The sequence below is a fragment of the Electrona antarctica genome (assembly GCF_951216825.1).
Source record: "Electrona antarctica genome assembly, chromosome: 20".
Classification (NCBI taxonomy): domain Eukaryota; kingdom Metazoa; phylum Chordata; class Actinopteri; order Myctophiformes; family Myctophidae; genus Electrona; species Electrona antarctica.
In genome coordinates this window covers 25,633,281-25,657,861 of record NC_136801.1, presented here as the reverse complement: position 1 = coordinate 25,657,861, position 24,581 = coordinate 25,633,281, and the positions used below count along the sequence as shown (strand labels likewise).

The 24,581-nt window shown below is 42.8% G+C and overlaps 1 protein-coding gene across 2 annotated transcripts in view; it reads right to left on the bottom strand.

The window, feature by feature from the left end:
- Positions 1–22,217, bottom strand: part of gfod1 (glucose-fructose oxidoreductase domain containing 1) — a 35,814-nt gene extending 13,597 nt beyond the window's left edge. For both annotated transcript variants that reach the window (XR_013788572.1, XM_079490345.1), the window contains exon 1: positions 21,465–22,217. Coding sequence is in view for 1 of the 2 variants with exons in the window: in XM_079490345.1 (XP_079346471.1) it covers positions 21,465–21,717 (253 nt within the window). In the remaining variant the exon portion in view is untranslated. The remainder of the gene's footprint in view (positions 1–21,464) is intronic.
- Positions 22,218–24,581: the final 2,364 nt, after the last annotated feature.

Here is a 24,581-nt window from a genome sequence, read left to right as displayed (position 1 = left end):
ACAAATAGACAGACCGGGGGAAAACCGGTCAGTCATGATCACTGGTGCTAATATCACGTTGTTTCTCCAGTCTCCACCAAGGCAGAGGGTCAAAACAAGGAGAATACAGACACTGGGATATAAACCCTTTTACATTCCTATATCCAGTGCATAAATGGACCAACAAGGGAGACTCTTACTGTGGTGACATGAAACACAATTCATATTCATTCTAATGTCTAAAATACGTCTCTCACTGCCTCAGTACCTACGTATTACAGAATATTATGAATTGCAAAAATATTCATATTCAGTGTTGTGGCTTGGTAATCAGTTGCACTTCCCCACTAAGCCCTCCCACCCCATCCCAATTAAAATCTCAGTGGAATCAAATTCTGCTCCCACCGGTCCTGTACCAGATCTGCCAACTCCCATACATCTCAATGATGACAGATATTAGATTATATATTCCCACAGTTTATTCTCCTTTTCGTGCGGCAGTGGATCATGGGTAGAGTGGCCGGTAGAGTGGCAGGATGGGAACCGCAAACCCCAAAGCGATATATACGGTAAATGCACCATTTACCATGTATTGTCTCCAGGCAGCATCATGCAAATACACCATCCATAAACTACTACCGTGTGCACCACTGATAATTCATCGACACGCTATAGTTTGTAGGAAAACTTGTAGACTCCCACACAGATTCAAAGCACCATGAATGGAATCTAACAATAGAATGACCCATGACCATGGGTCCCATGTCCATTGTGACTCAATTGTATCCCTATGAAGAAATACCTAGCATGTCATAATAATCTACCATTGAGCAAAAGTAGGCAAAACATTTGACACAAATAGCAGACCGTCACCTACAAGCTCACAAGCTGTGATGCGTTGTGACTCTGTGAGCTTGTAGATTGGCCATTTTCTGAGATTTGGTGCAGACAAAAAGGACAAAAGGAAACCAAGTAAAGACCCCAGAGGGACCCCATAGTCAACAAGGTATAGGGCTTAAGTGGTCCAAAAGAGGTTGTAAATTCAGCATGTATCCTTTTTATTAATCGTTTAGAGTGGTCGTTCACCTACCACTGCAGTGCCTTTGTGCAAGGCACTAAATCCACAGCTGCTCAGTGCCCGACAGCACTGGGCCTCCCAGTGTGAATGTGTGTCACAGTATGAAGCAGGATGCCTTGGATGGATAGACAGATACACAAATAAAAACAGTAAGCTAAACCCCCTTGAAAACGAGATGGTTCATCTCAAGGGATTGTTCCTAATAAAGACATTTCAATATATATATATATATATATATATATATATATAAAACAACATAAGAGGCAGAAGAATATTGTCCAGACACAATGGATGACTAAGACCAGTTTAGGTGCCAATGCCTGTCGTCCAATAGAGGGTATGCGCGTGACATCATCATCATACCCAGAAGTTATGCGGGAACGCCTATACTGACTACTGAGTGGCAAAAAATGACTTTCTGGCCTTGACAGCCAATACATCTATACAGAGAAGTCCTATCTAATTGCATTAAACAACATTAAACTCACTTTGCCACTCACTTTATGCATGTGAATACTCTCTATACTGGTAAGAGATTGGTCTCAAAGCATCTACCGGTATCTATGCACACACAAGTCTCTGTACGTATGTGTGATATTTCTGTGTACGTACGTACAAACGTACGCCTGTAATCCACGTAACTCGAGAACCGTTCGCCCCACCGACTTCAAATTTGAAAAAAGAAAGGATGTGACTCGTTCTTTTCCAAAATTTCAGAAGATGTTAGACCTAAATGATTTGAATACTGTTCAGTCAGGACAACTCATGAATGGATGGAATATATATTTAATATTATCATATTATAAAATGAGCAATATATTTAGTATGGTTTGGCGATAAATTGGATCTGCTTTTTAGGTACTCTGATCAAGCGCATCAGTCCCAACCATAGGGATTAGGGACTGAATCCCTCGTACTTAAACAGCAGATCCAAAAGACAGGTGGTAGCTGGGGTGGAGGAGGGTGAGCAGCAACAGTTTAGCAGACAGCAGCGCAGTGCAATCGGTGTACAGCAGGAAGCAAGCAGGATGAGCAGTGCAAACTTCTAGTTTAAATAGCCGGTATGAAGCTGGAATGAGTGTGATTGGATGAGTGAATCATGTGAATGAGAACTTGAATGCCCAATGAACGGCCGCCAGCAACTACACTGAGTTTCCTGACTGAACTTGCTCTGCGCATGTCTGTGACAGGCGCGATGCTCATTAGTGTTATACTTATAAATCACTATCAAGTCTGTGTAGAGATACTCACTACTCCGCTACTCACTAAAGCAGTGCCCTTCATTTACTTTCACTCCAATCACTAAAATGTCAAATACAGAATACATTTACCATGAAAATATTGTCATGTAAACAATGTACTGTATAATAACCCATTCTGGGCGGGAACCTTTTGGTGTTAGCATTATGTTATGCTTTAGCTATTGAAAAATAGCAGATCTACAAGCTCATAGCGCGCCACCGAGTGGCGCACTACAAGCTTGTAGGTCTGCTATTTTTGAAAAATCGAAGAACCACTGACATAGAAACATAGCTTTTTCAGAAAACTGTCAGGATGTAGAAGACATTTCTAGAATCTGTTCTCAGGTCAAAATGGGATAAACAAAAAATGGGTGTTCTTATCCTGTAACGTGGAGCTATATACTGCAATCCATTTTCAAACTGTGAAAGTCAGCGAGCCAGCGAGTTAAAAAGCCAGTGAGCATATTATCAACCTTACTGAATTGGCAGACGACAGGAAAAGAGCAGAAATGAGAGCCAGAGGCCCATAGTAACAGACTCATCTTTCTGCCGATTATCCCAAATTGAATCTACCTTAAAGCAATTACAAAGCACGAGAGCAGACGGAGAGAGACAGAGACCAGAGGAGAACCAGACATTCTTGCCAGCATTATTTTCTTGTCAGATTTGCAGAAAACAAGCTTCCGAGTTGACTAATTGGCGCTTATTATGCGGCTGGCATGTCTCCTCAGTCTGAAATTTGCATGTAAATAGCATGCTTTTTAAGCCCTGACGGATGAACACTACTCTGAAGGCAGAATAACGTTTGACTTCCCTTTCGCCTGAAACAAAAGTGGCACTGAAAACAATATCCCTGCTGGCCTGAACGGCATCACATTCTGAGTCAGGGGGCATGGGGCATCGCCATCGATAAAAAGACAATTTACAGTTTGCCTCTGTATTGTGCTCTACAGCAGATTACAAGTTAAACATGAAAATATATTCTGTGAAACACACAAAAGCAGAAAAGCTAAATATAATCGCATTTACTGTACCCTGGTGCACGTTGGTGGAGGACCAGGTCCATTAGTAAATGGCAGGGCCTGTGGTAGCAGTGTCAAAAAGCATTAGCCTCACTTATATAGCCGACTTTCCCTATCAGTTAATACTCTAATTCTGCACGGAGTTTATAGCATTCCCAAATGTGTGTATAAGTGGTGCCATTATGCCATGTTACAGAGAGGCTGGCTACTATAAGATATGGATACCTACCAACCCCATGGATTGGACTCAACATGTTTAATTTCAAAGACCCCCAGTCTGATATGCATTAGGCCACCACAGACCTTGACATGATTTTTTGAATCTCCGGGAACCCTATCTATATACTATTAAATCCTCAATGATCTCTGAAGATAAACTCCATTTAAGCAATATTACATGAGATGGTGTGCTTTATCGTGATTATTGGCATGCCAGTGATGCGGTCAGGAGGCTTTAACAGAGTTCCGCAAGCACCAGATTTAGCCACTACGACCGCAAATGTCCCACACTAACTGCTAGCCTATAAACACTCATCCGGCTCTGCTCTTTTAGTGTATGTCTCCATTCCATTCAATGGAGACATGAATTTACATGAATTTACACCATAGCAAATGTCTGAGCAAATTAGGCAAAGTGTCTATTTTACGCCATGATGATGTACGATGATAAGAGCGCCCCTCACTTGAGTCACTTCACACGGGTGTGATTATTATGTTTTGATTAAGTGTGCCATCATGCACGTTTGAAGCACAGGTAGATGGCTATTTCAACCAATCAGATAGCTTCTTCAAAACTACCTATTGTATAATTGTACATATTCAGAGTGGTTCTTCTTAACTATCAATAATTTAGCTGCGTGGGGAGTCGGGACACCCTGGGACCTCTTCAAAGACAACTGGGGGTACCCAGACCCCATATTGAGAACCAGTGCTGTATATCGCTTATTTTTACGATATGCACTATTTCATGTGTTTGTGTATATAATGCCCAGGATTCTTCGAAACCGGGCCTCCCTTTATTTAGGGACAATAAAGCCGAACATCTTAACCACTAGTTGGCTTGGCCGGGGAAGATATTAGGAATTTGGTATTCAGGCAGAGGCTTGGAGCCACTCTGCTACAATTTGCATGTGTGTTGTTAATTGGTACATTAAACTAATTCAATTTGTAATTCAAGCGTTGTTACGATAATGAATAAATGCAGAGTTATTGGATTGCATAAATTAACTACACCATTCTTCCCTCTCCAATTAATTATTGTGGCAGCATAAATGTCACAATCATTATAGGGTACATCAAAAAGGGGGGAAAATGGTTGCTATGGAGCTCCACTGTGTGGCTAATTGGCCACCAGAACAGTGTTCTTCACGCATATAAGCATCCCCTTATGCCAAACAATTTCACACAAGAGTCCCATTAATTGTTTAAAAAAAGATTAAGAATCTAACAGAAGCATATTATAGAAATGTGTATTGAATACCCTGTTAAAAGTAGAATTTATGCAAAAGGTAGGAGCGCACACAAAGAGTGGGGAGGTGCTGACCACGGGAGACACACTTTAAAATAGGAAGTAGAGGTCGCACAACTCGTAGTCCCGATGCCAAAAATACTTTTACCAACGTTTCGACAAACAAGTTGCCTTCTTCAGGGTATCGTTCAGACCCTGAAGAGGTAGAATTTATACCAGAAAAGAATATGACTTTTGTTTACAAATGCTACAATGATCTGTACTTAAAAATCATCAGAAATAGGCAATCTACAAGCTCAAATCGCACAACTCTAAGTTTGTAAATCAGCTTTTTGTAGATCAGTGGTTAAGCTCACTAACAATTAACCACTTAAGCCTCATTGCAAGTATAGTGAAAATATCAGATCTACAAGCTCACAATGTGTCGCATCACAAGTTCATATTGTGAGCTTGTAGATCCGCTATTTTCACTATTATTGATTTGTTTTCAAATGCATGGAAAACCTTTCACTTTTTGGGGAAAATGTCTCGAGCATTGATATTAAAATGAAAATGCACTTTTTAATTTGTGCTTTTGAATACACAAAAAAGTAATACAAAAAAAAGCATGTACGTTTGCTGAGTAATATTTGACCAGTAGTATACAAGTACAAGTATACTTTGACTCAACTACTGAGGTTGGGTCTTTTGTCCATTAAAAAACATTTTCGCTAGGTACACCTGCCGCTGCCAGTGTCCTTGACCAAGTTACTGGCAGTGGCATTATAACTGGTATCGGTCCCCGAGCGCTGCACAGCGTCCTGCTCACTGCTCCTTAGTTTCAGGGTTAAATATAGAGGACAAATTTCCCTAAGGGAGGACAATAAAGTGAAATCAAATCAAATATCCTTCCTTTCAAAGACACACACATGCCATGCACACAAACAAACACATGGCTTGTCGCATGTGCCGGTCATCGATTTGATTCCTGAATCCTAAATCTTGTTACGTCCCTACTATGATAAGCTAGTACTCACCGTTAATTTAACTCAAAAGATCTATTTACTCTCCGAGTCAAATTAACAGTCTGGATTTGCACACAAAGTACAAGAGCTAATATAATTATGTAACTTATCATCCATTCAGAGGACAATATTGTACTGATACTGTCGTTTGTACGGATATTGTTTCTCCTGTTATCAGTGTATTATTTCCTCACTGTGACTGGAGAGCCCCACTCTGGAGTGGCAGTCTCTAGTGCAGTTGGCACAGACAAACAAATTCACTTACATGGGGCCCCAGACCCCATTTCAACTAAAATTAACTTCCCTCTTTTATTCACTGCAAAAAGATTACTGGAATCAGGACAGTTAATCCAAGGCAAATCCTCAGGGGGAACGCTCGTCTTGGTTCACTCAACATCCTAGGTGCAAGGTTTTACAACAAAGGCTATCTGATATTTTAAATAATTTGTGATTCGAGAACAAGGTAGGCGGTCTGACAGCGAGGCCCTGAGGGTTTTAGTGTGAACTAAAATGAGTGCTCCCTCCATGGGTTCGGTGAATCGTAGTGCTTGGGGGCAGGATATTGAGTTCCTTTTTTAATTTTTGGGATATGCATGCATACAACTGGAGGACGGAGGGGTAAAAATGATTGGATGACGCGTATATCTATTCTACGTCCGAGCATAGACATGGTAACGCCCCGCTTGCATCCGATTGGCCTACCGACACTGCCCGTCTTGCCTGTCCTCCGAGATGCAAGGGCACTCCGTGGTGGGAAATAATACAAGTACAAGATAATGGCAACACGCGACAGTAACTTGTAACTTTAATTTTTGTAGAAGAGTCAAACTAATATTGTTTGTGCGGTTTGCTTTGATTGAATAATTGATGGACCAAGCCCGTATAGGGCCTAGGCTTATTTCCATTGTGGTCCTCTGTATAATATCGGAATCGGTCAGAATCAGTATCGGCAGATATGACCCTGCAAATAATCGGAGATCGGATATCGGTCATAATTTCATAATCGTGCACCCCTAGAAGAAAGTTAACTGTCCATTGTGTCCAATCTTTACTGTGGTCACTGATAATAAAGGGGTGACCATTTATGAACAAACATAGCTTGAAAGTCATACTTGTACATGACAACTGAGTGTGTAGACCTCAGACTTGTGTGTGAGGTTCTGAATCACCAGCATCATGAGACTATGAGATCAACATCATGGACATTAAGTCACCCAAGTTAACTGCCAACAACAGTTCAGACATTGCTAACTGGTGAGACAGGGGGATGAGTTTACTTTGAGCATCCTGTTTCATATTGCCTTTTTCCACTCACTCAACTCTCTGTCCCTATTTTGGTCATTATAGGCAAACATTTTAAAAATGTTCAATAATGTATAACGTTTGAAAATAATAATAATTTGCGAAAATAACCAATTTACAAGCTCCATTTGCGTCTGTTGACTCACTATTTTCACCATTTGCCAAAGTACACACGGGTTAAGAGGGTAAATGCAGCCTTTGTGAATCTGCCTATATGGCCGTTTGTTTGAGGAGGCATTTGTCCGGTTGTTGTGTGTGCTAATTTGCTTTGGCGGAACATGTGTCTCACTGGCTCAACTCTGGCCTGGTACGGCCAGATAAGGAAACAGTACAATGATTCATTTAGTTAGTCTGTCGCTCTGTGGCGGAAGATAAACAAGGTTGGAAAATAATGCACAGTGTCTCTGGAACGAAGCAGAAATAAACAAGGACAGAGCAACAAAACAGCAGTAGCTGGTAGAAAGGAGATAGACAGATATGACAGAGGATAGGATATTGTAAATAAAGCGGATTCAAAATATACAACATTGCTGATCACATGCCACTTGCAGACCAACCACCGGTTGGTTCCCAATGGGTTCTTTTTGGTTCTTAGTCCATGAGCCAGAGCTCCAAAATTGGAACGTTAATTATGAATCGAGTGGGCAAAACCTATGTTAGATTGGTATCACCATGAAACTTCCCCAATTGAGTACTTACACGAAGACAATGATTTATTGTATTACAAATTTTACATTTTTAAATATGCAAATGAGGCATTATGTAGGAAAATATGCAAAATAATCAAAAATATGAAAAGGCTACTACCGTGGAAGGGTTATCATGTATTAATTTACTTGTATTGATCCTATAAACAATTTAATATAGGTCTAGTTTTTTCCCACCAATTTTGGAGCTCTGGCTCATGGACTAAGAACCAAAAAGAACTGAACCGGTTCCCATTGGGAACCAACCGGTGGAAAGGGGGTATCTGAGACACGCAGCAAAAGCACCTCAAATCTCTCACCTCTCCAAGAAAAAACCCAAAACAAAACATGGTGCATTCTAGTGCAGTGGTTCTCAAACATTTTAATTTCAAGGACGCCATAACTATTGAGTGCAAAAATGAAACCACTTTTTTCTCAGAGTTATACAGAGTAGACGTGTAGTGTAAGCCTGTAAGGGTTCATTTGGAACCCCCCAAGGAACCGCCAAAGAACTCTGGACCCTACTTTGAGAAACAATGTTCCAGTAGTGAGTGTTTAGTCTGAATAGCTGCAGAGATAACTCTCATTACTGCATGCAAAATCCCTTACTGTCCATCTCCAGTCAACATACTGTTAGTTTGATATCTGATTACTCTGCATGAATAGAGAGATTGTTGCCTCAAACCGAGCTTCACTAGACTGCAATAGTTTGTCTGCATTTCAAGTGTATAATCTGTGTTTGTAGAATTTAATTCTTTGTTGTGTAACCTGCTGGCTTTGACTAGCTGACTCATGCGACTGGCAGGTCGGCATCTGCATTTGATGGCCATTCAGAGACATGTATTGCATGTTGTCAGATACACCCCCTCCCCCCTTTTCTGTCTCTCTGTATTGTCATCCTCCTATGATGAAAAAACAACAAACAAACAGTGAATTCCCACTGAGCGAGAGAGAGAAAGTCCTCTCCAAATCATTATTGTGGTAGTAGCATAGTAAATGTGACAGTCACTCACTATACTAGTCACTACTTCAAAACGAGGAAAGTGGTTGCTATGGTGCTCCATTGTATGGCTAATTGCCCCACCTCCCCCATATGTGTTCACAGTTCACACTATGAGCATCCATACGTGTGATGCACAATAATAGCCACCATGGGTAATATTAATTGTCCCTGAGAACTAGTTGATTGCTGACTCACGTAAACAGCTGCTGTAAGGTACACTGCAGTGACACTTACAATATGTAACAGAGACACGTACACTGTATGTATGGCACCATGCAGTCATGTTGATGAGTTTGGTCCGTGTGGTGGCATCATTTCGCAATGAGATGTTTGCAACAAAAATCACAATGTACATCAAAATAAAGTCCAAAAATATATCGAAACCGATATTTAGAACCCACTATAAATGACTTAAATAATGAATTAGTCAGGGCCTTGAACCGGCTCACACAAACATCAATGTTGACGTACAAAAATACATTCAACATATTTGTTGAAACATCTCTCCATGTTCCACTTATGTATCTACCGTACAAAAATCCTTACATTTGCCTGCATATTACCTACAAAATACACTTTCTCTTCACTCACTCCTTCCTCACTAACCAAGCCACAAAAACCAAGCCATACAAATCATAGTGAAGAGAGGAATCCCAAGGGACCACAGCATCAGCTGTGTCATCTGATCAGAAGCCCTGACTGCTGCCTCTAATGTCTCCATGGTGTCACATGTGCACCTGCCTCCTGTGTCCCCCATTCCCTCGTGACCAATTAGAGAACACGGGGCAGGCCCTGTCCTGAACACAATGCGCATAAAGAGACATCAGAGCGAGACCGTCATGGAGCAGGTTCACCTTGGGGAATAGGGAACAGGGGAGGGCAAATATCAGCCGAGGACACAGAGACAAACGGGACAGAAGATGAAGTTCATGGGACGAAAGTAACGATGCAGTGATGTTTAAGGCCATCCATTACATCACAATCAGTGTTTGCCAACACTGATGATGGGTGAATGGTCACGGTCACACACACACACACACACACACACACACACACACACACACACACACACACACACACACACACACACACACACACACACACACACACACACACACACACACACACACACACACACACACACACACACACACACACACACACACACACACACACACACACACACACACACACACACACACACACACACACACACACACACACACACACACACACACACACACACACGGGGGGGGGCAACAACATAATCTCCAGTACCTGCCTTCGGCCTGGTGCAGATAATGACCTTAAGCCCCTATATTATTCAAGAAGTGCATGTAATCCTTCATGTCATCACATGTAAGATGATTTATCACTGAACACACCTTGCTGCACCCTGATGCAACACCCCAGGCCAGAACATATTTCACAGGACAAGACCAATGTTGCTGAAACGCACCCACCCATCATTGGAGTGACACTGGGGGGTGTGTGTGTGTGTGTGTGTGTGTGTGTGTGTGTGTGCGCGCGTGTGTGTGTGTGTGTGTGTGTGATTCCGGGATAAATCTTGCAAACTTCTGGACAGATCAGTGCCACATTTCTTGGAACACGCTGCCAGTATTAGGCCAAGTAAGTCAATCCTCACATGTCTTACAAATCACTTGTTGAGGGGCCTCTATAGAGCGCACTTCCAAAAGCACTTTCACTTCTGACAATACGGGGAGACACATTTATGCAAAATTGTGAACCACGTCATGTCAGAAAGCCAAATTTCCCTTTGCATTCCTCGGGTGCCACTGCCTCTCACCGACCACTTGCAACACATTCCCATTTCTTGAGAGGTGAGATTGTTTAATGTGCTTTGGCTATCTGCTCTGTGCTGCTTATTCATTTCTTTGTCAACTTGGACAGACATGAGGGGCGATGTCATTCATATTCCTGCCCAAATTTGTGTGCCCAGTCTGGCCCTGTACAAACAGTAGGGGCTGGCAATATGGAAAAAATATAATATCACAATATTTTTTCAAGCAGTATCAAGATAAACGATATTATCACGATACGTTTTCATGCATTTTTTAGTTCAACAGTTCCACCACCTACAAGGTATCAAAAACTAAAAGAACAAGGAGTAACAGACTATTTAGAGTAGACCCTTTAGACCCCCCCAAGTTCAATACAAATGGAGAATCATGCCTTTACTCTGAATGGAGAAAAGGCAGCATTTTGGATGGAGATGGGGGTTGGATAGACTTTTCTATTTCCTTCAGGAATGGATGTTGACTGACTGAAAAGAGCTTCCCCACTCTGCCATTCATTTTGACAAAGGCAATTTCACAGGACTCTGACAGGCAGACACACACATTCATACATATATATACGCTCCCAGGCTGTCATTAGCATGTTAATGGAGGTCCAAGACAGCAGAACATGAAGGAGTGATAAACTCTTTGTGCTGAACCAAGCAGGGACCTTGAGAAGGAAAGCTTGGGAACAGGGAACACACACACACACACACACACACACACACACAAAACACTACTCTGAAGGTCAATTGAAGGTGATAATATGTGACTAAAACGGCTACGAAGAGAACTCAATCCCAAGATTATAATCCATGACAAAGGCTGCCCAGACGCACTGGGAAATCAAACTAAATCACATATTATAGACAGGGGGCTCCATCTTGCGCCACTCTTATCCCTTAGCCCTAAACTAATTTGCCATTTTTTACCATTTTAAAAAAACCCTTTAAAATAGCTCAACTAGCCGATCTACATCGAGACATTGTGAGCTTGTAGATCGGCTATTTGAACTATTTTAAAAGGTTTTTAAAAATAGTAAAAAAGAAAAAAAAGGCAAATTAGTTTAGGGATAAGGGATAAGGGGTGGCGCAAGATATAGCCCAGGATCTATTATCTTCATTACAGCCATTCACGCTCAAACATAAATCAATTTTGTGTGTGTGTGTGCGTGTTGCAGTGGTCAATGTGTGTGTGTGTGTGTGTGGGCTGTACCTTTGACTATAGCCTGGAAGAAGCCTTTCTAACCAAAGTGCTGAAGTATCAGCAGCTAGTGCAGACCATCTCACAGCTAGGCTACAGATGTAAACTTTTAGTTTTTATCTTTGGCAGCCTAGGGCATGTGCATACGTTGGTTGTGAGGGGCTTACAAATGGCCGGCCTTTCCAAAAGGAAAGCCAAGCAGTTAGCGAGGTACTGCTCAGTTTCAGCCATTATAGGAAGCCGCTCAATTTGTAGGAGGTGTTGTTTCCTTTATCCATGATTTATGTCTGCTGCCCTGTGTCCGACATGTCAGCTGTACTGTATGTAACGATGCTTTTCCGTCAATGCACGTTGTAACGGGCTGCTCTCCTATTGTCAAACTGCACTGGCAGTGTTTATGTCCTTTGTACAAGTATTATTCCTGTACTTCTCATTATGTGGACATAAATAAACATTTCAAATGTGTGTGTGTGTGTGTAATTAGTTAGTTAGTTAATGGCCTGGCATCTGTAGGGGTCAATGAGTCATACTGTCTAAACAACAGGGTCAAAGCAAAGGTCCTACTGCAAACGGACACACATAGGGACAGGCGGACACACATACTGTAGAGACAGACGGACACACACAGCCATGTAAAGGAGCGGTGTGCACCGCTCAAAAATGTGCAATTTTATTACAATCTCACAACGCGATGTGATTTGTTGTTAGATTGTACATCGGCTATTTTTGCGCAATATTTTGTTTAAGTGAGGGGTGCTCTTATCTTCATACATCATCACATTCTGGCCAATCACAATTGGCGTCCTCACTTTTCTGTCATTCCACCCAATCACAATTGGCGTCTTACATTTTCTGTCCTCACTTTTTATATTCAATATGTACTTTGCTCAGCCAATCAAATCATCGCTATGGGGTGATCAGACAGACAATCACATCATCGCTCTGGTTCACACAAACACACAAAGCTGGGCATAGGAGGGGCTAGCGCCCCTCAAAAACATGCCGCTCGATTATTCAGTTAATGTATTGCATGCACCACCAGTGGGAAGTGGAGTTGCATAACACTGTCTGTCAGTGTGGTGGGAAGCTCCAGGGGTGATGATGTCTCCTCCTCCTGGTGTTGCCTTCTACAGCGAGGGATGCTATATATAGCACTACACCACAGGTCAACCCTCCACTCCTCCAGCTCATTACAACATCATCAGATACACACAGTTTGACATTCAACTCCCATTGCAAACATCACATCCCGTTTACCACTGGAGACACACATACACCTCATCACAATTAATACTCCTCAGTTTCCACCGTCTTCAGTAGAACACAAGCAATATATATATATATATATCCGTTTGGCCGATATTTGGACCATTATTTGAAATCGGCAATAATGCAGCCGATGTGTTCCGATTATACTTTTCGAAACTTCTTCATACTGTCACCTGGAGACTCCATTCACCATTTAAAAACATCACCTTACTGTGGACACACAGGCCTGAACTTTTTACTTTGAAATGTTGGTTTGAAAGTGAAAGTGGTGGACATCATAGTGGACATCATGTCCACTATGGTGTAACTTAAGGAACCTTAAAAAATAAATGTTTTAAGCTTTGGAGCATTATCCAGTTTGTGGACCTTACCTTTTTAGTGTGGTTGTCCAAGAGGGCAACCAGACTATAATAATTGTAACACTATATTCTTTCACTTATTTCTAGAGTAACCCCAAAGTTTGACGCACTACTTGTCCCACAGTTTGGCCGCCACGCCCACGCACTTGAGCCATATGTCAAATTGGCATTGATTTCATCAGGAACCGTGTGCTTGCTTTTTGCTAAGAGATATGTTGCATAGTTTAATTGATATTAATTTATTAGTGAAATAATTATAATATAACTTATAATGGGAAAATGCGAAAACTAACATTCAGGTATTGTATTCTCAGAGACTGTAAGCTTTATAATAAACACTTGGAGGGGAGGTTCATAATAATTACAAAAATGAATGAACATATAATTATGTCGAGGGTGGTTTAATCAACACAGAGCCAACAGCAATTCCAATTACATCCATAGGGGGCGCCGCAAATGAAAATTGTACAATTACAATTGTAAACATGTAACCGTTTGTTGCAAAAACATGATTTTTGGGGGATAAATTCCCTCCGAATTACTTGATCACAGGTGTGACGTGAAATTGGCAAATTTTGCGTGAAATTAGCAAATTTAGTGGGAGGGGCCTATATTTCCAAGTGCGATCGAGGCAACCACACTTTGCAATTTTTCCAGAATTGCATCTTTCTAGTTTCTATTGTTATAACCTCGGCCCGGACACCTGGCTGTAGTGAGTGGATGTGCGTGCTTTATTGTACTTTACTGTGCTGCACATAGCAACCATTGTTTCTTCCAACTGGGAGGCTATGATAAAGGGCTATTCTGAAAGGCCTCACAAGAAAATAAATTTTGTTTGTATGCATAAGGAAGGACCGAAGGTGGCTATTCTTGGACTGGCCCGTCTGCTCCAGTCAGCAGGGGTGAGGAAGTGTCTGGCTACGCGGCTGGGTGGACACTCCACCTAGCTATTACCTGATATCCTCCGTCACTGATGACACACCAGAGAGAGACAGAGACAGACACAGGGTGGGGGAGAGAGAGAGAGAGATAGAGAGAGAGAGAGACAGAGACAGACACAGGGTGGGGGAGAAAGAGAGAGAGAGAAAGAGAGAGAGACAGAGACAGACACAGGGTGGGGGAGAAAGAGAGAGAGAGAAAGAGAGAGAGACAGAGACAGACACAGGGTGGGGGAGAGAGAGAGAGAGATAGAGAAAGAGAGATGAATGGCTACAGTGTGTGTGCGTGCGTGCGTGCGTGCGTGCGTGCGTGCGTGCGTGCGTGCGTGCGTGCGTGCGTGCGTGCGTGCGTAAGATAATTACTGTATGTCTCTCAGGATTCCAGTGAAATGAAAGATATACTGCAAAAGAACTCTAGAGGATAGTGGTGTGTGTGCAGTGGTGTGTTCTACCGTTATACGTTATAGTTTAGCCGCTCCTATGTATAGCTTTGAGGGTTTGTGTAACACAAACATTGTCCTAACACAAACATTGAATGCCATTGACAATGAACGGCCAGTTTTGAGTGTTTGTGTAAACACAAACATTGAAGACAAAAGTGAGGACGCAAAATGTGTGATTGGCCAGAATGAAATGATGCATGATGATGTATGACGATAAGAGCGCCCCTCACTTCACACTGGTGTGATTTTTGAGGGGCTCCTATATATAGCTTTTCGTCCTGTCACGTCTCACATTTGCCATTGACAATGAATGGAGCATTTACGTCATATGTAGACGAGCAAGGTTTTTTTTTTAAAAACATTGTATCATGGTTAAAAGATAACATAAGTTGACAAATTAATTAATGAAGAAGTATATTCATTTTTTATTGGATGATGTATGACGACAAGAGCGCCCCTCACTTCACGCGGTGTGATGTTTACTTCAGAAATAACCAACCTCGTTTCATTTCTGTGTGGTAATGTGAAGGTGTTATGAAGAAGTGGCACCCACGCCGACTACCACTGATGTTCTACACCTTACTTTCACACTCAAATTACACATAGGGGTTTTCCGTTTGTTGCAGTCCTAACAGCTCCAATACAGACTAGGTCAAGTGCTACACATGAGTAAAGGCGTGCAATCCGTGCATACAACTCTCTCAGTGTGTGTGTGCGTGTGTGTGTGTGTGTGTGAGAGAGATAAGGGGGGGGGGGGGGGGGGTCACACACTCATTTGTGAACCCCCCTCCTGTAACTTCCTCCACCCACTTACAAAAAAAAGGCAGTATAAAAGGAAGAAAAGTGCACCTGAAATTCTTGCTTTTCAGCCAAGTGCTCAGATTCCCTCACAGTATCTGTACCAAATTCATACAAACTGCTATTCACTAGATATGAAGTCTAGGGGTGAAACCATTCATGGTATAATCGATATATATATATATATATATATATATAGTTTAATCAGTCTTTTGGCAATCCAAAATACTAAGTATGAACTCACATCTAGCATAACAAAGCAGACGGTAATCGTAATAGATTTTGGGTCTTATTATTGCTATACCCACTAGTCTTTTATACTGCTGTGCATGTGCAAAGCACACAGTCAAATTGTAAATTCCATGGGGAACAAACAATGAAATCAATCAATACGAGTTCTTATCCAGTGTCCTTCTTCTCGGGACCACTTACATGACAAGAATGACAATATATTACACTTTCATGAGCCACAGTGCCAGAGAGAGATGGACTAAACTCTTTCCCTTGCTGCAAATTCAAAATACTTCTGCTTTAACTTACAGTAAAGTTTAAAATCATAAATTAGGTGACAGAGCAACTACATGGAAAATATCTCACAGTGACACAGTCTGCTGTGGGTTGATGAGTTATATTTTATATATAAGTAATAAGTCATACTTAGAAATCTAAATCTAATCACAGTTTTTCCTCACATTTCACAGTGAGACTGTGCCACACAAGCACACACCAGCTCTCAGGCCTTGGGAACATTGGAATTGCTAATATATTCCAAGTGTGAACAACCAGAGGGGCTACCACTGGCTTAAGAAATAACACTTTCACAAGCAGGCGGCCAAGAAATCCCTGGGGCTCAGCCTGGCTCACGCGAGTCTATTCTTTGAAAGCAAAGTGCAGTGTGTGTGCGCACGGCTGGGTGTGCGCGCGCGCGCGCGTGCGTGCGTGTGTGTGTGTGTGTCGGAGCAGACAGTGTGCTAGTTCTGGTTCTTAGAGCAGAGAATGCACTGTGAAAGCCTCTGTGACATCAGATGCCTCAGGAATGCTATAGTAAAGAAGGGGGGAAACAGGCAGAAAGAAACCCCTATTGAAGGAGCGATGTGGCTCAGCAGGAAGGACTGGTTTGCTGTAATGAAACCGACTTCTCTGAATTGAAGGTAATGGGATGATCCTTCTACACAGGTGAACCTGAGTCATGCATGTGACCCGGCCATCTCGCTGACTTTACTTGTGCCAGTCTTCCTTCTAGCTCAGAGTCCTGAGGTTTGTTTTTAAACCAGAATCAGAAACAGAAGCACTTCATTCATAGCCATATCAAAACATCCACAGAACTGAACTATAGATGCTAACCGCACTTGATCGGCATTTTATTATTGTGGTGTCTTTGTTCAACTTCAAATGTCTATTTCAAAATTGATATTTTATCCCAAAGGAATAACTGGCAAATACTTGTTTTAGAGATTAATTAATAAAACAATGAATTGAACACTTTATTATCGAATGCCTTCCATGCCTTAAGTCCACATTCCTATGTGACAGAGATTAGACTGCTGCTCAATTTGACCCATGATGTAAGCAAGAAGCTTGCAAACAGCGATAGCAACACCGATGACTATCAACACACACCACACCTACTGTACGCCCCGAACAGAAGAGGAAGCTGGTTTCGCATTCCTCTTTGACCAGACTTTCTAATCACCACGATGACACAGCCTTCCTGGCAGTCATTCAGCATTACACTTTAACATGGCGTAGTCACCTCACCTTGAGTCAAACAGCATTTACGCTTTGTTTTGACAGAATATACAGACAATCATTACTAATGGTTAGAAAGAAAGTAGTCTACCCCCACTCATCCAGTGAGCAGCTTAAAACAAAGATGATCAATGAACAATCAGCCTATTTTCTCATTTCTACACCAGGCTGTGGCTCAAGGCAGAGGGAGATCTGGGAGTGGATGCTTGGATGGGAAGGAACAGGCGGTTCTGAAACAATGCGACCATAAGGAAATGGGTTGAGACTGGAGAGAGAAAGAATGGCCATAGTTTCTGTGGAAGGTTGACCTGAGTGAGTTCACTGTGACACCATCAGCCATTCATGGCTCAGCAGGTTCATTCAGAGTAGAATGTGGCCCAACAGCTGTCATCATGCGTGCATCAATGCAGAAGGGAAACTAAAAGGAAGGGCCATCGATTGGGATATATTTTGCCAACCACAAGGATGGGGAGAATGAGGAAGTGAGCCTGTAGGCCTGTTGTACTTGAGGTGTGCGTCTCTGTGTGTGTATAATGCTGCGTTCACACAGGCAGATGCAAAGATACAGTCTACCATTCATTGAGCGACATGAAGATACATCCGACATTTGTAGCTGCTGCAAAAGCTACAAAGAATGTTGAGCTGGTTTCAACTTCAGATACGCTGCATTCAAATATGCTGTGTAGCTTTGCATCTTTGTATCTTTTTCATCTGCCCGTGTGAACGCAGCATAAGAGTACAGTGCATCATGCATGTGTGTGTGCGTGCGTGCATCCCCAATAGCGTGTCGGCATCTGTGTATTGACATTAGATTATTGGTATGAACAAACACTGTCTACTGCAACTGAAGCCTTTCCGTTTAATTTGCCAAAGAATTCCACTCTAGAGAATCGACCAAGCAAACAATCCAACAAGGCTACAGTGTGAATAGGTTGTAATGTACGCTGACATGCCAAAGCAGAAGTTTATATTGAGTGTTGTCAAGATACCTTATGGAAGCTTTAAAAAAACCTGATTCAAATATATATAAACATTATATATTATATGAATATATATGGTACAAGACAAATTAAGGACAAATTAAAGGCCATTCTGGTTGCCTGCTAATTTCAATAATTTCACTTGAAAGAAAGGATTCTTGGTTTTGATCAATCAAACTACATAGATGTAATTTAACTACCGGTATATTTGATTAGTATTTCTGAGTATTTGTCTATTGTGTACGTTGGCATGCAATCTTAAATATCTCAAACCAGCAGTAACAGGGCTGGTGTGGTGTGGCAAGGACACTTCGACACCAACTCTGAGGGAGCCCAGGATCGAACTGGGAACCTTGCGGTTCCCTTCCGGCCGCTCTACCGGCCACTCTAGCCCTGAGCCACTGCCGCCCATATAAGTCTAAACTCACCTTCATCCTCAAGTCCCGCTGCTTGCCAGAACTGTGACAAATGATGCGCGACAATTGATAAGTTATACAGCATCTCTACAATTAACACGTCATAGCAGGCATTAGTTTCACTTTAGATACACCAGATCCATATGACAGAGAAAAGACTGTATGTACATGTTATTACCGTCATGCTGTGTGTGTGTGTGTGTGTGTGTGTGTGTGTGTGTGTTATAGCCATTTCTAAGTCTATAATATCAATACCTAGTAGTAGAACGGTTATTAATTACTGCATAATGCACAGGACATGCATGCATGGGATGTGACGAGCAAGATTTGATTAGCTGATCCCCATAGATTTGTTTTTGGCTTCTCTGCCTCTATTGATAGTATCAAGTGAAGATAGACAGGAAAGAGGGAGAGAGAGAAGGGGAGAGACACGCAGCAAAGGTCGTCATGAACGGGACTCGAACACGCGGCGCGCTGTCAGGCCAGAGCCTATACGTGGCATGCGCCTGGACCACTTGGCCAGTGGGCGCCCCGGTAGTCCTTCATTCCTTGTAGTAAAAGCAAGCAGACTGCACTGAAGGAAGCATATGTTGTCTACTAGTACTACACTATATTATGTAAATGGTCCGAGGTGCTCACAGAGTTCTTCAGATGTCTGTCATTAAATTTAGATGCTCCCACCTGGCAGCACCTCTACAGCTGGGTTCCGTCAACACCGCACAAGCATGGTGGGCATTATTGGAATGCCCATTTATGTAAGATCATAGCTAGTAGTAGGCATTTGGCATAGGGCCAAATAGGAAGCACAATTGAAATTAGCACAGTAACATATGTTTATTGTCAGCACAATTGATGGGTACTCAAGTTTGAAACAGCAGCTACGGAGGTCCCCCAGGCTGCCCTAGCTAGAAAAAGCAGAGCAAAAAAGCAGACATTTGTTGTCAGCTTGTAGATAAGCTACTTTTGCTGAATGTTCGCCCCAGAATAGGGACACTGCCACTGGTATATTCTTAATGGACTGAAAAGGTGGGCCAAATGAAGTGGGACAACCCACCACAAGAACACTGGCTTTCATTGCATTTTATTCCTCTAGTAGAATCTAGATCATTTGTGTGGACTGTGCTGTGAAGAATATAAAGGGCAAGAGGACTGTAATGTTTGGCGGTTAGACATGGCTGTCATTATATTAGTCAAACTAATCAGTGGAATATTGCGGACACACCCACATCAGGAACACCACACCCACTGTGATCTGATGATGGTATCACTTCAAAATAGGGAATCTCTGCACTGGATAGAGCTTTCATTAGTGCCTGCGTGGAACTCTGAGAAAACACTGGGTATGTATGGGCAAAATAGAAACCCCCTGGCCTGGCTTACAGTACGGATGTTGCATTATGTATGCTGTACCACAGATGATGCCTCTAAGTTTAGTGCGAATATAATACGACTGTCTTTGTATTATGTTGAAAGACTCAGGACCGCAAAGAGGCAAGACAAGACACCTCAGAAACAGGCCGGTTTAACCAATTTGATTAGCTTTTCCTCTGTTGTGTTTGGCTGGAATGTCAGGTCTTTACAGTGCAGAGAGCAAACACACAGATCTACAATACCCTTGCTGCCATTTCTTTAGAACTGTACCACTTCTCCCAATTGAGCTCTCCAAAATAAACCACTTTGCTCCAGATTAAAACTAGAACAACTTCTGTCTTCACTCTCTCTGTGCGCGTGCGTGCATGTGTGCGAGTCTCTCTCTCTCTCTCAAGATTCTTAACACATTCAACAATATTGATCTGGCTTAACCTGGAACCCTTATTTGGGAGAGAATGCATGCTAGACCGACTAAACAGAGCTTTATGCAACATTGCAAACGCAATAATGATGCTAGCTAGGCCTGTGCTATATCACAATCATCCCAGCCCAGAATGCTGTCAGTCCAAATCAATGGTGCGACTAAATCGGTTAAGAAGAGAGAAGCATACTTAATGTTCCCCTCTCATGACCACGACAATATATGACATGAGAGGCCTCTTTCATATGTGGACAGTCACAGTGGACACACGCACGCACACACACACACACACACCGCACAAGATATGAAATTGAACTGCAGCTACAGTAAAGCCCTACTGGGCTGAGCACCTTGCTCAAGGACAGTGCTTTATCCTTCCAGTCACTGCTGGAATCCACACACAGTATCGAGAAGGATCCGTTAGAATACAAGATGGAGAGATGCAGCTAGTTGCATTACTTATAGTACTAGTCTCTCTCGCTCTCACACTGTTGAAAGTAGGGCGCTATTTTTCCTTTATTTTTTGCCGATGGGTTCTCAGATTGCTTTAGTACTGACATGATGAGAGGCACATCTGTGAGAATAGTCATTCCTTGTCCACTTTATATTATTACAAAAAAAAAAACAATCCACCAAAAACTTGTGTAATACAAGTTGATGCCGGTAGCCTATAGTGCACATTGCACAGCAGGCTACTGCTGGCCTGTGTGGCGTAATAGGTCACAGTCAGCATCCTGTCGGGGGAGGGGGGGGGGGGGGGTACCAGAGAGGACCAGGGGGGAGGGGGAAGGGGGGGTATCAGAGAGGACCAGGGGGGGGTACGAGAGGACCAGGGGGGGGGGGGGGGGGGGGGTACCAGAGGACCAGGGGTACCACAGAGGACCAGGGGGGGGGGGGGGGGTACCAGAGAGGACCAGGGGGACTAACCCACTCACCCAGGGTCTTGACAGCGATCTGCCGCGTCAGAGGCGGCGGCAGGTTGATGCACACCAGGTCCACGTCCTGGTGCAACAGCACGTCGTCGATCCGGTTCGTGTAGAAGGGAACGTTCATTTCCTTGGCCAGCTCCTCCGCTTCCTCCTGCGTGCGACCCCACAGGGCTTTGACGGAGAAGCCCTCGTTCTTCAGCAGCGGGATGATCACCCTGGCGGTCAGGCTGGTGCCGAACACGCCGACCCCGGGAAGCATGATAGCTCAGTCTCCGAATGATCCACGTTGTTGTTTACTTATAATAATGACAAATGCACGGGAGATATTAAGCTATTAGTGTGAGTGTGGTTGTTGTCAGGCTGGCCATCCAGTCCACCTGCGCCCTGCATCGACCCGCCGCAGCTGTTGTGCATTCTCGCATCGGCTCGGCTCGGCGATCGGTCACCCCGTTTGTACTAGGCTACTACTACTACCGCTGCCATCACAAAACAAAAAGAAGCCAGAATTGCTAAACTGGAATAGACCCTCTTAATAACCTGTAAATGCACGATCCGGGTTCTTCAGCCGTCCGTGTCTGACAGCGATCCGTGCACTGACAGTATAGTAGAGCAGCCGGAGGAGGCAACGAAGGACATGTCACCTTACTACGCTGTGTTCCTGCAACGCCCTCCTCCTTTTGACATATTAAAGGGGGGGAAAGGCCAGGGAGTCCGAAATTCCTTTCAGAATCGAAACGAAAGGCTGTCCAAAAAAATAAAATCCTCTGCCTGTCGGCCTGGACGGAGGAGGGTGCTCTAGCTTGTGGTGGACTGGTGTTGATGTTGCAACCCAGTTCTGCACCGAGCAGAGCTGCTGCTGAAGCACACAGTGCGCTCTCCTCTCCTCCCCGTTTTAACCCTTTCACTACAGCCTGCTTCACTGACTTCAAGGGTGTGTGTGTGTGTGTGTGTGTGTGTGTGTTTGTCAAGTTATTCGGGATTTTTCAGAAACCTTTTTGCCCAAACTTGAAAAACGGCTTAGCCGACAGGGGGAACTGTGGTCAACTCAATAAGGCAACCTCTTTCCTCTTTTGTTCGTTTTTAATTCGAAACAAGTTGTGGTACAGTAGGTATAGTAGGTATTTAGGTTGAAAACCTTAAACAGAGAAAAAGACAAAACAAAATACAAGCTGTCATTAACTATGTAAGGTCATTCATAATCAAACAAAATAAACTGAAATTCACTCATTTCAATCATATAACCAGGGTTACTCATGTGACCTTCAGCTCTGAATCACTACTCTCTTCAGTAATTCAAATAAACAGGTTGTTTTAACTCATATCATCTACAATATTCAATTCAAAATCATAATTCGACTAAGCAAGCCTATATGTGACTTAAATCAAACATAAATATAGCAGTTTAAATGTGGCCTAGCACAAAAACATGAGTAACTTGCATCAAACTTTAAGCAATATAATAAACAGCAATGAAGTAACACTTATCGCACCAGTGCCACCAGTGGCATTCCCCTTGATGGCTTGACAGGTTTCAGTCTTCCCAGCTCCAATGTTTGGATAGTCTTTCAGTTGTTCTGCTGTTCTGGTGCTGACTCATGATCAGTGATTGACAGTGATAATTGACACCAATGATTGATGCCAATTAGGGGTTTTGACAGCACAGTGTTTACTAGGCCAATTTCTCAAGCTTTAATTTAATTTGATATGCATTAGGCCACAGGCCCACTACATTTGAGATTATTTTTGGACCCCCGATCTAGATGTAAAATACAATGCTCTCTATAAGTTTTATCTCTAAGAATGTAAATGGACCCAGGTTCCATTTGTACATTCTCAGAGTTACAGCCCTGTAAGGGTCATTTTTTTCATAATTGTATTCATTATTAATCATCGACTGGCTGCAAAGTAGCCTAGCGCTAACTAGTAGAAAAAGCTGTAATTGTAGTGCATAAAAAAAATAAAACATATTACTTAGTTACTTTCCACTAACTCAAAAGGCAAATAGAGTGCACCTATGATAAAAGGATTCCATAGGTAAAGAAGACAGCATCTCCATGACGCGTCACATCAGAGAGCTGAGCTACTTAGAATTCCACTGCAGGGAGCAGGAGAGAGGATTATTTGAGTTTCATCATGATGAACAGTTCAGTATCCTTTGGTGTGATTGTTTGTGCCTTTACCTAAATATAGACAGCCTCTGCACCCATTTAAAAGAAACAAAGTGCATCTCTCTTCAGGGCGGTGCAACAGGGAGTGCAACAAGTAGAAAGGAAAGGAGCAACTCTGCATGGCTACATATACACAGTTTGATTGATTGATTGATTGAAATATTTATTAACAGTTTGCAGAATTACAGTACATTTCAAGCACAAACTCAATACAAAGACTGTTAACTGTGAGTGGACGACCCAAGTAAGCATTACACTTGTTTACAAGAGGGTCCACCATGTTCAATTCATCAAAACATTTAGAGACGTACAAATAGACACTTCTATATAGTCAAAGAACAGAACAGGAATTCATCATAGAGGTAAAAAGGGAAAAGAGACATATACAGTGAGGGGGAAAAAAGGGGGGGCGGTGGGGGATTCAGATTTTTACGGGGGCCAGTTTCGAATTGCAGCCATCCGTAGGTGCCCTTTGAGAGCGGTTTTGAAGGAGTCAAGGGATTTGCATGTCTTAATGACTGTTGGTAGGGCGTTCCACATTTTGGTGGCATAAGAGCGAAAATAATGTAGTCCCTTGTTTGTGCCGAATCTGGGTTGTACATGGTTCGTTGCACTCCCTCTGGTGTTGTGGGTGTGGACTTCGTTAACATTAAGGAAGTATCTAGACAGGTATCTAGACAGTACATCTGTTTCTGTATGGTACTGGATTAGGCAATATCCTCCTACACTAGACTGTTGCAGTGCCCACCATGCTTGCTCCACCTCTGTTCACAGACAATTGACATAATGGCCTAAATGGCAACACACAATGGAGTGCAATCCCTTCAATAGCATATTTCTGTCTCTCTCACACACGCACACACGGCACATGCGCACGCATGCACGCAGTCGCACGCAGTCGCACGCACGCACGCACGCACGCACGCACGCACGCACGCACGCACGCACGCACGCA